The 14,378-nt window shown below is 41.9% G+C and overlaps 1 protein-coding gene across 4 annotated transcripts in view; it reads right to left on the bottom strand.

Moving 5' to 3' along the window:
• FRMD3 (FERM domain containing 3) overlaps positions 1-14,378 on the bottom strand; it is a 228,837-nt gene that overhangs the window by 93,825 nt on the left and 120,634 nt on the right. For 3 of the 4 annotated variants that reach the window (XM_004677541.2, XM_004677542.2, XM_012721457.1), the window contains exon 3: positions 1,936-1,978. The exons of the other annotated variant lie outside the window; for it this stretch is intronic. In XM_004677541.2, coding sequence (XP_004677598.1) covers positions 1,936-1,978 — 43 coding nt within the window. The remainder of the gene's footprint in view (positions 1-1,935; positions 1,979-14,378) is intronic. 4 annotated transcript variants of the gene reach the window in all.

Below are 14,378 nucleotides of genomic sequence, written 5' to 3'. Positions count from 1 at the left end.
TCTCACCGCCCCTGAGCCTCTGGCCTGTACCCCAGTTCTGTATGCACAAATAATAAATCTTAAAAAAAAAAAAAACTTTAAAAAAAAAGAAAGAAAGAAAGAAAGAAAAGTAAATTCACAGATGAGTCCCCGCAGTTGGATCCACTTTCTCCACTTTTACAAGTTTTCCTAATTTTCAGTAAAATTAATATTAATTTAATAAAATTAATATTTATTAATAGGCTATAGCTACTAGAACACAGAAATTGGTGATACTCAAAGATACATCAACAACAACACTAAAACTGGGTTTGTGATCTTGAGAAAATTAATATTTTGTTCATCAAAGTCCTTCACAACCCACAGAGGACTGCAAAGGTAAGAGCCTTGCCTGTTACTAGACCAGTGACTGATGCTGTCTGGTTTAGTAATTTAATTTTATACAATCTTTTTTCCAGATTCAGACTCCATTTGTTGTTAAGTTCAAATTGGCCAGTAGTCAAATGTCAATCTTTGAACCATTTTTATAAAACATTATAAATTTTCAGTTGATTGTTCAGATTTACTCATTATGGAGAAAAGCTCTTTAGCAGCAAATTTTGTACAGTTTTATTTTTTTTCTGTGTGAGATAACATAACAGTAAAGAACTTTATATTTCAAAAAATGCATGTGTTCTGAGGAAAATATTTCATGACATTTAAGAAACAAAGTCAAAGAATCATTTCATATTAAATAAACTTACTGGAAAATGACGTAAATATTTTAAATATATAAACAAAACTATCAAAATTTAGCTGTTAAGGAGTTGTATACCAGTTATTTCTTTCTCAGGCATGTTAATTTATTCTCATCATCCTGCATTTTATGCTACAATGGAACCTCCTAGTCCTCTGTTCTACTATTTCTCCCCAACTCTATTCCAGTCTCACCCCAACAGCCTGGCCTCTCAGGGCCTCTGTGCTCACGGCTGCTCCATTTCGAGATCACATGTCTCTCCTGCAGTTTTCCAGGGGCATTACCCCCGGCAGCCATGAATGTTACCCATGGGCACCTCGGTTGGTATCACCTGCAGTAGCCAGAGGCATTAGCCTACTCTAAACAACCAGTTCTTTTCCAGAAGGATGGGCCAGAGTACAGGGCCAGGAGGATTAAGAAGGGAGGAAAGTGGTAAGGAAAAAAAGAAGAGTTAAAGAATAGATACTTTAGTTGCTGGTTTCCCACCCATATTGAGTTTTTTTCCTTTAAAAAAGAAATGCTGCCCAGAATAATTTCTTTATATTTGAAAAACTGTTCCTTGTATTAAGCTACCCAGAATCTCCCATCAGCACCAGCTTCATAATGCCCCAAGAGGATGACCAGATATTTTAGAGAGATGTTTCCCAAGCTGAATTCGCAGGAGTTCATTAGTATTTTATGGCAGAGGGGGAGGGGAAAAAAAGTAATTCAGAACATCAGATTATAAACAACTAACCCCCGCCCCAAATGCTTACTTTTTTGGAGCTTAATGGGTAGGAAAGAATAATACAATCCTCAGTAAAATTACAAGTAAGATTTTCTTTTCCAAATACACCTGCTTCTCCTATGCCCCCCAAAACGGCACCTCCACCCTGAGCCATTTGTTAATAACCACACAACTAAAAGGAACCAGATAACTGGTGATGATGCTGGACAGCTCTCAAGACCCTGCCCAAGAATGAAGGATGAGGTAACATGGCAGCAAAGGGGTGAGACATGGAGGCTTAAGGACAGTAGTTGCAGGGAGAATCAAGGCTGGAGAAGAAGTGGAGGAATTACAAAGCCCTCACTGAGCAAGGGAAGCCACACTCCCAGACCACCCCCACTTTCTAGATCTTCAATTTCATCCATTTCTTCCCTGGCAGGAGGAACTTTGCAAGAAACAGAATCTATCTTAGGACATTTCATAGGAAAAGTGAAACCCCAGATTTAACACTTACATTTCATTTGCTTGGAGATGGACTTGTTAGGTTCAAGCCAGTGCTGGAGAGAAAAAGAGAGGATCGTGGGTCACATGGTTATGCATACATTACACTAAACGGAATTCAATAAAGCTTTTTCCCCCTAAAGTACAACTGTAGTTCCCATAGAAATCGCCAAGCTTCTACCCTCTGAAGAGCAATATGAACAATTCAGTAACAGTAATAGGCAGGGCACAAATTGCAGAGAATACTTTCTGAGTAATATTTGAGTTGGACAGTTGCTAGGAGAGAAGAATCAAGGAAAGAACATGCACTTAAAGGAGATGTTTTAGGAACTCTAGTTGACTCCTAGGTGATTCTTTGAGCTCCACTTCTCTGGCAAGCTACAGAGGGCTAAAGATCAGAACATGTGACATCCACGGTCTCAAACGCTGCTAGTCCAAGACATGTGTGCCGGCACCCGTTCCCCTTCCAGCCTGCCTTTCAGGAACCTGCAGGCCAGCCTAGCACTAGCCTGGGCCCACAAGAAATTTGTCCTTAACTACAGGAAAGAACAAATGATTTCAGGTAGAATGTATTTTCAGAGGCTGGAGGTTATGAAGAAAAATCCAATGCATAATAACAATAAAAAATCCAAAGACTTTGGTAGTTCAGAATCGTGTCATGTCCGCACTTGAAGCAGACGTCATGCAGGCCCCAGATGCCAGCTCTCTGCACCCCACATGTAAAGGTCACTCTGACATGCTGAGAGCCCTGCAGCTTTTGTTATTGACTCTGATGTCCCTGAAGTCACTTAGGAATGTCAAGAAGATTGACTACGCACCTGCAGCTTATAAAGACAATAAGTGAATGTCACTAGGAATCTATCATGAGGTCAGAGAACCCTCACTTAAGGGGTGCTCTGTCTACGTGATACTAGAAGGGAAAGGAGGAGAAATGGCCATCAACTGAAGTTAACACCATGCTCTATCTCATCTGTGTCATTCGGTCAGCCTCTGTGTTCAGTTCACTAAGCTTACTGCAAAACCAGTGAGTTTAATAGCAGCTAGCATATTTGAATGCTTACTAAGCTCCAGCTACAATATATTCCAAGAGTTTTCATGGCTTTTCACTACCATCCCACGTAATAGATGAGAAATCTGGGGCTCAGACTGTTAAGCAAATTGCCTACAGAAGCAACTCGGGGTGAAGCCAGCATGGCGTGACATGCCAGGTATGGACACTTAACCTCAGCCAAGCAAGCTCCTAATGGTCTGTTTGCTCTAAAATGTACACTCCCACTTCTCTCTGGAAGTGAAACTTAGAGAAGTCAGATCACTATTTTCCGATACAGGATGTTCAACCCTTAGTCTTCAAACAAAAGCATAGGGGTCTCTGAACTATTTTGACATCATGAAGTGTCTTAAAACCACCCACCTTTGCTTCCAGTCAAAATTGCATCAACTAATTCTGGGGACCTGGGTTATATCACCTTCCTTTTCTCTGTTTCTTTTTCACTTTGGCAAAATATGCATAGCATAAAATTCACAATCCTAATCATTTGGATGTACACAGTGGAGTGGTATGAAATACACACATGACGCTGTGCTGTGGATCACCACTACCCATCGCAACAATCTCTCCACTTTGTAAAAATTAAATTTCATATCTATGAAACAATAATTCCCCCACTTACTACATCTTCCAGGCCCCTGCAAGCCACCATTCTGTTTTTATTTCTGTCTTTTCTATCAGAAACTATGCTTGGCCTTTATGCAGTTATAATAGAACAGAGGTGATGCATCGATTACCACTGTGGTACCATATCACCTTGTGCAAATGATGCGTGCTCTGCATCTTGTTTTCCACATCTCTAGAATGGAACAGTAAAGTACCTACCTCACAGGGCTGTTCTGAGCATCTGAAATATTAATAAAACTTTAGTGGACATAAGATACCTCAACAGAGCCTGTCATGAGTAAAATCCTCCATAAATGCCCCGTGCTGCAGCTGCTGCTGTTACTCAGTACACTTTAGTTGGTAAATATCTTTCAATATATGGAATTGATGGAGGTGAAGAATAAAAAGGGCCTCTGAGGATTAAATTACATTTTTAGGAAATAAACGGGATACTTTAGAATCAAGGTGAGAAAACAGTAACAGCAGTAGAGATTAATACTGATTGCTATTGTTTCTCAGGGAAAATCACTAATCTGAAATGTTTTCAAAATTCCCCTTGTTTGACATTCTTTGAACTTTGCCCTTCCCCACCTAACTTCACCTTCTGACCCCCTGGGTCAGAGTAAGTTTCACTCTGTGTGCACCACCAGGTAATTGGTCTCCCAGGACCTTGAGGAGGGTTCCAAGACTAGGTGAAGGCTGGACGAGAATGAGGGCCATGATGAATTAACTAGAAAACATTTCAGGCACACCCACAGGGCATTTGCCATCTGTGCCCTAAATAATAATTTACTCTCCGTGAACTGGCCTCCTCACTGTCCTACAAAGTACAATTTGCAGTTCCTACATTTCTCCCCCTTTTAACCTTTTCATACTCTATCCTGCCTGCACAAGCTCTATGTACAGTAGTCTCCCCAGTCTCCAAGGGGGCGGGGGTGAGGGATGCTGGGGATCAAACTCACACTGAAGCAGCTGCAGCCAGCTTCGCAGTGCTGCGCTTTAACCCGTTACGCCACCGTTGCCCTGCAAGAGATACATTCCAAGAGCCCCAGTAGAGGCCTGAAACTATGGATAGCACCAACCCCTATACACCATGCCTTTCTTATACATACATAACTAAGGCTAAGTTTACTTACAAGTAATGCATTATGCACAGTAAGCGATCAATAATGAGTAATAATGAAGCTAACAATTATCACAATATACCATAATAAAACTTATGCACATGTAGCATGGCCCCCCCTCTTCTTCCCCTCTAACACAGTAACTTATTATACAAGATATTTTCAGATCATGGCTGACCTGTGCAAATGGAAGCCACAGAAAGCAAATTTGGGGGTCTGCTGATTCTCAGTTATTCACATCTACAGTATGGTTACTACATACTTTGCCAGAACAATTACTTTTTCCCCAGTGGGACTGTCAAGGGCTATAGATTCCTAACAAAAATAACCAGCAGTAATCATACTTCGGATCACAGGAAATCATTTCTCCAAAGGTCAAGCTCAATTTAGTAATATTTATTAAAAATTTAAAACTTCCTGGCCTAAGACACAGCAATTTCTTTAGTCTCTAATTTGCCCATGTGAACAAAGAAGAACATAGCAAGGACATATTTTCACCATACTATTACATGAAATTACAAAATATTAGAAATTACATTAATGGCCCTTATTAGGGAACTGGGCCAACTCTGGTTAGTTCATATTCTGAATGATTCTGCAGCAGTGTTTTACACACAGTAGGTCTTCATGTGCAATATGGTTATGTCTCCAAGGTACAGTATGAGATGAAAAAGAATGAACTGTAAAATGTATAACTATAGCCGGAGTTAGTTCCCAAATCACGCACTGCAGTGCCCCAGGAAACAGAGCCACACCAGACCTCTGTCAGACATTGTGCAAACTATAAACTGAAGAAAGCTCCTACTTCCAACAATAGATCATGCTATATTCCCTTTGATGTCGTACTTTCTGCAAAGTTGCATTTCCAGCGGTTGCTGTGATAAAAAGCAAGTATCACACAAGCACAGGAGTGGAACAGGTAATGAGTGATCTTCTGCCAGGGTTTGAGAAGCCATGGGGTATCCAATAGGTATATACTTCCTGTCAGAAAGTAAGTATGCTCAGGAATGGACTGGAAAATGCTATTTTCATGTGTATGGTGGTCTAAATGGCTACTAAGATCTAACATAATAATATGTTAGGACATACAAACATAGTAAGCTGTGGATCACGGCCCCATGAAGTAATTACAAAGATATTCAGAAAAACATAAAGCAAGAGATTTTTGGGAACCTCTGAAACTATGGTACCATATAATCAATGCATTTTTCTTTTTTAATAAAAAGTGAAAACAGTACCACATAGTTTCAAAGAATTCATAACTAGCATGTAAATATTTTTAAAGAGCTGGAATGCTACACACTAAACTTGCATGAGTGGGTAACGGGACAGAAAAGGAATATTGAGGGGCTGGTCAAAGAATACCATAAATCTAGTGTTTTCTCCTATGTCTCATCTATGATATTTCACTTCAGCTATCTATATTTATTGGTGCATTCTGTAAATAATTAAAAATACATTGAAAGAAAAAAAGTGAAGCTCTACTCAGAAGATAAAGTGCATCAAGGCAGATTTCATGTAATGGACTCAAAGAAGAAATTCATACATGACAGGCAGATGTCAGATCCATTTAGGTGCCAGGTTTGACACCGTGGCCTAGATCAGGAGCCACAGGTCCAGAACCCCAGCACTGTCATGTTCTAGCTGCATGTCCTCAACAACCTAGGGCTGTCTCACATAATGGCATCATTGTAAGGTTTAAGTGGGTCTGTTCACTAAGAAGCCCATGGACTATTGCTTGGAGGCTCAAGAGACACCTATTATTACCATCTTCTTCCCCAGGAGAGATTCCTGGGGTGGTGCAATGGCAGTTCTCGGAAAGCCTATCTTCATCTCTCTCTCCTTCCCTTATGCCTCACCCCACTTGCCTTCTGCTTCATAAGAACAGAGAATTCTTCTCCCTTCTTTTCATTCTTCCTTTAGAGTTATGAGTTGGGCAGTGATATTGGATCTGAGTTATACCTACAACTCCTGCTGCCAGAGCATATACAGATGGGTTACATACCTGTAAAAATAATACCTGTGGTGTGGTATGCTTGGTAATTAGACAGAAAACGTAAAGCAGTTCTTGCATTGCTGGTTTTCTTTCAATGGCTACTTGGGATATATGCTCTTTTTTTTTTTTTTTTATCTGTACTCTTACTGGAAACTGATATAATCCCTTGGAGAGGCATAAAGGAATGACTGTAAACCAATTATCTGAATTTGTGGTTGGTTGACTGCAGCTAAAACCTTTTTTCCTCAGCTCTCACTTAGAATAAAAATTGCAAAACTGAAGATGCTAAAACCTAGTCCGTAATTCTACCTAAAGAACTTAGGTGGCAAGAGGAACAAGACGCTGCCTCCCTTGGCGTTGCTGATGCTCTCAGGAAGGCGTCCATCCGCAGCAGAGAGCAGAAGCCCCACCTCGGTCCCTGGGCTGCCTTTTCCCTTGCCTCATACAGCAACTGATTCTTTTCAGGAAGACTGCCTCAGGTTACTGGCATCCACTGCAGAATGGCGACCTGGGCTACCCCACTCACCCCCGCCCCACAGCAGGGTAGTTCTTAACAACTAACCAGCCCATAAATACCTCCAACCCCAGAGCCCCAAGAGAGGGGCAGAGCTGAGGTCACCCTCTGTGGAATTTTGCCCTGTATCACACGCTTGCATGGCCTCCTTCCCTTCCCAGCCCCCACTCCCTTACAGGCCTCTTCCTGGGAACACATTCTAATAAAACTGAATTTGTTATCTTGTGTCCGCTTTAGGGAACAAGAATTAAGACAGTCTTCTTAGGCCCTCCCTGGTGGCGCAGCGGGTTAAAGCACAGCACTAAGACGGTTAAGCCACTTCCGCATGAGTTCGATTCCCGCCTGCCCCGGAGGAGCTCCACATGGCACAGCAGACCTCTCCTGACCCGCCCGCTGCTCCCCTCAGCAGTGTACTTCGTCGTCGATCTGCCTGTTCTGCTCCCCTCTCTGTCTCTAGTGAATCCTCTCACTCTCCGCATCTCTGGCCTGTATCCCAGGTCTGTATGAATAAATAAGTAAATAAATCAAAAAAAAAAAAAAAAAGATAGTCTTCTTAACTCTCCATGAAAATCTGTCCTCGGAATTGAAAATCCCTTCCTTGGTGGCTTACTCCTCTTTTAAGCTTTTCAGGATTGACGATCTAACCTATCTATTAAAGCCATTTCTTAGAATTTATTTTCAAAGACAGGCCCTTGAAGAAAAGGGGGTGAGTAAGAGGAGACTGAACAAAGAGAGTGAAAACCAGCAAGATGTCAGCCCTCTGTGACCTAAATCCCTTGTCTGTGATTTTGGGGCTAAGGGTTAGGGGTAGCTGATGTGAGGACCCCCCAAGATTTCTTTAGCTCTCAAGTTCTACACTTTCTGAACCTAAAGAATGAGGACATTTCCAACAAATGTTTTCCTTTTTAATTTCGCTAGGCCCAGCTGCATTTGATCCTAAGAGGTCATATTTTCCTATCCCACCATAGAAATGGTACATTTCTTTCATATTTTCTAATTTTGGCTTGTTTGGGGAAATGAAAGTGGTTGTGAGGTAATGATTTGTGATTAAGTAGATTGATTTTTTAATTTGGTAACTGCTGAGACAAAGGGAAAAAATGTTTCCAAAGTAAACAATACAATAGTTATCTTCAAATATTTAGCTTCTGAAGAAATTGATTCAGCCGATGATTGCAAAATAAATTACACATCTCTATTATCTTTCTCAAAACCCTTGATGCCTTGAACCAAATAACCTATAGCTTGGAAGAAGATGTTGAATATCCAATAGGACTTTAAACAAGAATTAATGCACCTTCCCAAACAGGACATTGTTTTTCTCCTTCACAGTAACCAGACCCAAAATTTGACAAATTCTTACCACTGCCCTGAAAAGATGGCCTGAATCTCACAGCTCACCTGGACAAAGCCCCAGGATTGACAGCCCTTGTATTTTTGAGCTCTTTGATCTTTTTCCTTTAAATAAAGGAACACCATCTGAATGAAAACAGCCTCCAAAGTGTCTTGGTAGTAAAGTGATTGCTAGACTCTGGTTATTCAGCTACCAGTATCAACAGTTAAATCTACAACACAACAGTAACAACAAAAAATATCTATTGGTAGGATAGATCCAAAAGGTATTGTGCATTTGGAAATCAATCTAAATAAGCAGCCCTCACTGCCTTACTGTACTATTCTCACTCCTTTGACCAGTGTTTTGCCTCCTAGGGTCTCAGAGACAGGCAAAATGAAAATAACAAGCAGGAGATTTAAAAAAAAAAAAAAAAACACCACAAGAAAAAAGCCAAACAGGTGGCTGAAAGAAACATAAGCTTGATTTTTTTTATTTTTCCATAAGGAACCGCACACACAAAACTTAGGCTTTTGGTCCTGTAGGGTCTCTGTGAAGACTACTAAATTCCACCACTGGGAGAGGAAAGCAAATACAGACAACACATAAAAGAAGTAGCTGTGTCCCAAGAAAACTTGATTTACAAAAACAAGTGGAAGGAATTATCTTGATCCTTGTGTGTGAACTGCAGCTCTCTCTACATTCAAAAAATCCTCAGCATACACTTAAGAGAAAAAAGGTAGCTGTCTAAAACTAGATTCCAAGTTGTAAAACTATGGCACAAAAATATTACATAAATACTGCTATTTATGTAAAGTGCACTAAGTGGCACATCTCTGGTGGCCTAAGGGTTAAGTCTCAGTACCCTCACCATAATCGCCTGAGTTTGATCCCTGCCCAGGGAGGTGACCCACATGGCACAACAGATCTCTCCTGTCTCACCCACTGCTCCCCACTCTGTCTCTGGTGAATCCTTTCACCTCCCTGCTCCTCTGACCTACAACCCAGTTCTTCTACACCAAATTTTTTAAATAATAATAATAAATAAAGTCCACTAAGATACCAAAATGCACTGTAAAGGGAAATCATGGGATTATTTCAAACTTGTTACAATGGAATTTACCACCATATAGCATGTGTTATCATGCCATAGAAAATTAACAGGTTTTTTTTTTTAAGATTTATAAATTCATACCGAATTGGGGTACAAGCCAGAGATGCAGGGGCAATTAGAGTCTTCACCAGAGAGAGAGTGGGGAGCAGAACATGCAGATTGACAAAGTATACTGCTGAGAGGAGCAGTAGGCAAGTTAGGAGAGGTCTGCTGCACCACGTGGATCAGCTCCCAGGGCGGGGATCGAACTCTCACTGAAGTGGCTGTGGCTCACTTGCATCCTAACCCGTTGAGCACCAGGGAGGGTCCGAAATTTGACACATTTTTTTTTTTTAAAGATTTATTTATTTGTGTATACAGAACTGGGGTACAGGCCAGAGGCTCAGGGGCGGCGAGAGGCTTCACCAGAGACAGAGCGGGGAACAGAACAGGCAGATCAACGAAGTACACTGCTGAGGGGAGCCGCGGGCGGGTCAGGAGAGGTCTGCCACGCCATGTGGTCACCTCCGGGGCAGGCGGGAATCGAACTCATGCGGAAGCGGCTTTTAGATTCTCAGTGCTGTGCTTCAACCCGCTGTGCCACCAGGGAGGGCCCGAAATTTGACACATTTTAAGGGCAAAGAATTCCTCATTGTCAGACCCATGGACCTTTCCAAACTCTTCAAAGCATAAAATATTAAAAAGATCTGTACGTAGGCTGTTAATATGGAGTAATTTGACACAGGTACTAGTAGTGTCCCCATTTTACAGACAAAGAAATTGAGGCACAGACTAAGGTACCTGCTCAAAGTGATACAAGCGTGCAAGAGGCAGGGAGAGGATTTGACCCAGTCTTCTTGGTGCCAAAGTTCTTAGCACTGAGCAACAATGCCTGCCAACCTTCCCTCCCTCCTGATGCAGGATGCTGCAGCTCAGCCCTTCATATTAAGTCTATAGCTACCCTTGCTTCAGAATGGCTTTCTCTTTTCATTCTACTCTTTATTCTCTATATGCTCCTGGCCATTCTCCTTTGCCAGCTGCTCCTCTAGGCAATCCTGTAAATTTTGGATGTTCGTTGGCTTTTATGTTCTCCTCTATTCTCTATTCTTTCCCTCAGCTCTGCAATCTATTCTCAGCATTTTGAAATAGTGAAGACCTCAGGATCTCTAAAAAACTTTCTCTGTGCCCTAGCCCTTTACAACAAGTTTCAGATCTGTATTTTCAATTAAACACTGAACTGCTCCATCCCATTTCACAGGCATCCGAAATTCAGCATATGCAAAACTTACACCTCCCTCCCATACCCACTTTTTTTATATACTTTATTTGGTAAGTGACTCTACCTGTACTTGAAGTTCAGAGTCCATGTAAAAAGTCCAAACACACAGCCAACAAAGCCATGTGAGAGCTCTGAAAACACATGTGGGGGAGAGGACCCTGAAGCCTCACCTTTCAGTGATCTTCATCAAGGGACCAGGTATAGGAACAAAGACATCCTGGACCGCCCCAGACCAGACCAGACCAGCCATCAGCTAAATACCCCTGAACACCAAGAGCAGAAGAATTGTTAAGGGGAAAGATGTCCTAAAGGAACTCTGCAGTCTTGTGGACTCCACCCCCTACTCCAGCTTTCTGGACTCCACCCCCTACTCCAGTGTTTGGAAACTACAACTCCCAGCAGTACCAGGGAGAGAACTGGGAGGACCCAAGGGCAGAGCTAAACAGGCATTCTGGGACATTGGGGGATAAATTGGGTGCCATTGCATCTCTCACTCTCTTGCTCGGGAAATGGCTCTCTGGATTGTGTGACTGGGGGCTTTCAGTTAGTTTGTTACCAGAGCTCCAAGTCTGCCAAGCCATTAAGATATTCCAGTTGTTGTTTCCTGTTCTTTACCCCTTTTTGTAAAATAAACCCATTTTGGTACTTTTGTGTGTGCCTGCAGGCTAACTGAATTTTAAGTGCGTGGGTGAAGCCCCACTGACAGGCGGCCCAGTTCACTCTGGGCTGCCCTGTAACAGAATCACCCAGCTGATCTCTGCCCACAGTCCTGGCCCACAACAACCTGAGATATAATAAATTATGCTGTTGTAAGTCACTAAGTTTAGAGGAGACTTGTAACTCAGTAACTGATAACTAGAACTCCTGCTTCTTAGTAGGGAATAAATGTTGTATGTGTCTTCCCAATTTCACAGTTGCAGTCCCATGAAGGGATGAACCCTTATCAGAGGAGGAAGAGAGACCAGGGTACACTTGCATTCTCCCCCTCACCTCTTTCTCCTTCCTTCCCACTAACCCCACCCATGGCCATGTGAGGATATAGGGTGAACACAGCCCCCTGCAAGCCAGGAAAATGGTCCTCACCATGAGCAAATACGTCAGCACGCTCACCTGTGACTTTCACGCTTCTATTAACTGTGAGGGGAAAAAAATGTCATCCAATCTGAAGTATTTTTTATAGCAGCCTAAACTAAGAAACTCCTCATTATTACCCTCATGAAAAATGACACACAATTACATTTGCACGTTGAAAGACATCTGCTAGAGCATGAATGAAAATAAGAAAGAAGTCTGCTTCAAATTGTCACTTCTTGACCTAGACTGTCTATTTCTCCAGTTGACATTTCATAGTTACATTCTGACCTTTCCAGTTTGACTTTAAAATTGTCGCTAAATCTATTTTGAAACTTCCAAACTTACTTCTCCAGTCACCCTGATATTCTTGCCTACTGGAAGCTTGCAGTGATTGTTTCTTTCTCTAATAATGGCACTTAAATCTTATCTCCCTAATTAATTTCTGTCCTCATCTGAACCAAACCTAGAAGGTTCTTACCACCAAGGTGGGAAGATTGTTCTGTCTTTGATATCTTCCTGTTCTTTCCTATCTCAACCATGGATAAAATAGCATTTCCCCAGCCCTACTTATTCTTATGTGTGCCTTTTAGCTCAAACAAGACAAATAACTCATGGGTTTTATTCTTTCCTCATTAAAATTATGTCACCCCATTTGGTTAAATGACGTCAGCTTGCAACCTGTTATTAACAGGCATCCCACCCCCTCCCAAGAGAGGAAGGACATCAAGTATAGACAGAGTCAATTGTGAGCAGTCATTTTAGTCAAATACCAAATACTGCTTCTGCCAAAGGAATATGACAATTTCCCAAATTTGTCAATGTTAACATCCCAGGCCACTGTCAAACCACTATACAACAGTCCCAGTTTTCAAGTTGTGACAATGGTGTTATCTTCCTTAAACCTTTGAGTGCCCAAAGTCCTTTCCAGCAAAGCCAAGTCACTTGCCCATCCCCCCTCCTCATATAGGCATCCAAGCAGTCTTGCTTTTTAATACCTTCTGAGACTTAAAAAAACAAACAGAACTCATTCAGCTGACAGATTCACAAGCAGTGACTTGAGGCACCAGCAGAACTCTTCTTTCAGGGGAGGGCTGTCCTAAATCTCAGCTACCACTTTCATTCCAAGTTACAAGCATCTGTGAAGCAATTGTCCCCAGGAGCAGGAAGCAGCTTTCAAATGCAGGAGCAGCTGGTGGGACATAATGTTGTCTGGTTCCTGGCACCATCCCCAGAGTGAACCTCAAATCACAGAGCCTGTTTATGTTCCATTTCATGCCTTCCACGAAGGTGCCTCTAGAAAAAGCAAATTGCACTAGCATAGAAAAGATCTTTTTCTATTATTAAGAAAATTCATTAATAGGCCCACTAGTTCTTTCTAGCCACCAAAATAAAAGCCCTCAGGTTTTGATGTAATTCTGTCTGGGGGGAAGAGGCATCAGTTTCAGCTGCATCCTGCATGCAGGGTATCTCTGTTTCCATTGCTATCAGAATGCACAGTGAACCCTCCTCCATCGTCTCAGGACCACAGACACACAGTGCCCAACACAGGAGAGCTGGTGGAGACTGTCCCAGAGTTGTGGGTCTCCAAAGCGGACTCCTTGTCTCAAGTCATCTGTCAGGGTTGTCTTCAAATTAGAACAAGTCAACAACATTGGCATAAGTGAGTTGAACAGATGAACAGAAATAGGGAAGTTAAAATAAAAAGCACTGGGTTCAAGTTCCTGCAGTTCGTAAACCAACTGCCTACAACCAAGTCCTCTATAATCCCTCCTCAGGCTGGGCTGAGGGCACTTCCTTGGTTGTCTGGGTTATAGACTTGCTGTCTATTCTATGTCTATTCAGGGCTGTATTTCCTCTTGCGTCTGCCTCACCTAGACACATACATAATGATTATAACAACGATGACCCCTAACCAGGTTTGGGAAGGAGAAAAATGTGGAGGACAGGAAGGGAAAGTCAAGACAAAAAACACTTCAAATATTAGCTACAGAAGCTAGAATTATGAAATCCAGTTATTTATTTCACAATTTCACCATTCCAATGAGAAGTTACCCTAAAACACCTAAGCAGAAGTTCTGGAAAGAATATGCTAGATTTAAGGGGGGGAGCGAGGGTGGGTGGAGAGGATTTAGGGGGATACCTGGACTTCAGTCAAGTATTACCGTTTTCTCTATTTCTTCTAATACTTTTAAACTTCCATGTCAGCTTTCTGTTAGTAAAATGAGGGGACTAACACTCCCCCTCCCCCCACCTTCCCTTCATCTTCGTTAACTAGTATTATGAGTTCTGCAGAAGATGAATGTGGTAGAAACTCAAGAAGATTTTACTGGCCAGTATTCAATCTGTCCCTCCCTATAGCAAATTTAAAATAATGGAAATTTTAGTCCCTGGC

This window comes from Condylura cristata, unplaced genomic scaffold (assembly GCF_000260355.1).
Source record: "Condylura cristata isolate star-nosed mole 26May11 unplaced genomic scaffold, ConCri1.0 scaffold00006, whole genome shotgun sequence".
In the NCBI taxonomy this organism is placed as follows: Eukaryota; Metazoa; Chordata; class Mammalia; order Eulipotyphla; family Talpidae; genus Condylura; species Condylura cristata.
This window is presented reverse-complemented; position numbering and strand designations above follow the sequence as displayed.